At 35.8% G+C, this 812-nt stretch overlaps 1 protein-coding gene across 1 annotated transcript in view; it reads left to right on the top strand.

Annotated features, from left to right (window-relative positions):
* Positions 1-812, top strand: part of LOC122346569 (potassium voltage-gated channel subfamily KQT member 3-like) — a 26,065-nt gene that overhangs the window by 20,347 nt on the left and 4,906 nt on the right. Inside the window, exon 12 of the mRNA XM_043241289.1 lies at positions 456-624. Coding sequence (XP_043097224.1) covers positions 456-624 — 169 coding nt within the window. The remainder of the gene's footprint in view (positions 1-455; positions 625-812) is intronic.

Below are 812 nucleotides of genomic sequence, written 5' to 3'. Positions count from 1 at the left end.
ATAGATAAAATAACAGTAAAAATAACTGCATCAAACTGCAGGTTAGATTGATTTCCGAAGGATAAATAATAAATAAAATATTTTTTTAATCTTTTTTCCAACTTTTGGATGCTGGTGTATCACGGTTTGAAGCGTGACGCAATAAACATTTTCCTAAATCTCGCAGATAGATAAAATAACAGTAAAAATAACTGCATCAAACTGCAGGTTAGATTGATTTCCGAAGGATCGTGGGACACTGAAGACTGCGTAATGATGATGAAAATTCAGGAATAAATGACATTTGAAACTATGTTGAAATAGAAAGTTGTTGCTTTGAAGTGGGATAATATTTCAAATTTTTACTGTATTAATAAATGCGGCCTTGGCGAGCAGAAAAAGCGTATTATTATTATTATTGACTGCTGGTGTTGAATTGTTTCTCTATGAAGTCTTGTCGTGTCTCGTCTTCTCAGAGTAAGCGGTACAAGCGGAAGCCGAAGGTCACGCGTGATAACGGTTCTCTGGGTCCCGGAGGAGAACGAGCCCTCTCCATCCCACAGATCACCTACGACCACATCGACGACAAAGACGCCGTGTTTTCTGAGGAGTCCTCTGGTAGGGCAGGTTCTCTGTGCTCCGTCAGTGCATTCATTCTCTAAAAAACACCTCAAAAACGATTAAAGAAGTATTTTGGAAAGCAATCTGTCAGCTCAACAATTGTTATTTTTTACTATTTTATATATATACTGTGTATATTTATTATGTATATATAAACACAAACACATACAGCGCAAATTTGATAATATTTACATGCATATATTTATATTCGT

The sequence above is a fragment of the Puntigrus tetrazona genome, chromosome 6, assembly GCF_018831695.1.
Source record: "Puntigrus tetrazona isolate hp1 chromosome 6, ASM1883169v1, whole genome shotgun sequence".
NCBI lineage: Eukaryota > Metazoa > Chordata > Actinopteri > Cypriniformes > Cyprinidae > Puntigrus > Puntigrus tetrazona.
Note: the sequence above shows the minus strand (reverse complement) of the source record. Positions and strands in the feature narration are given on the sequence as shown.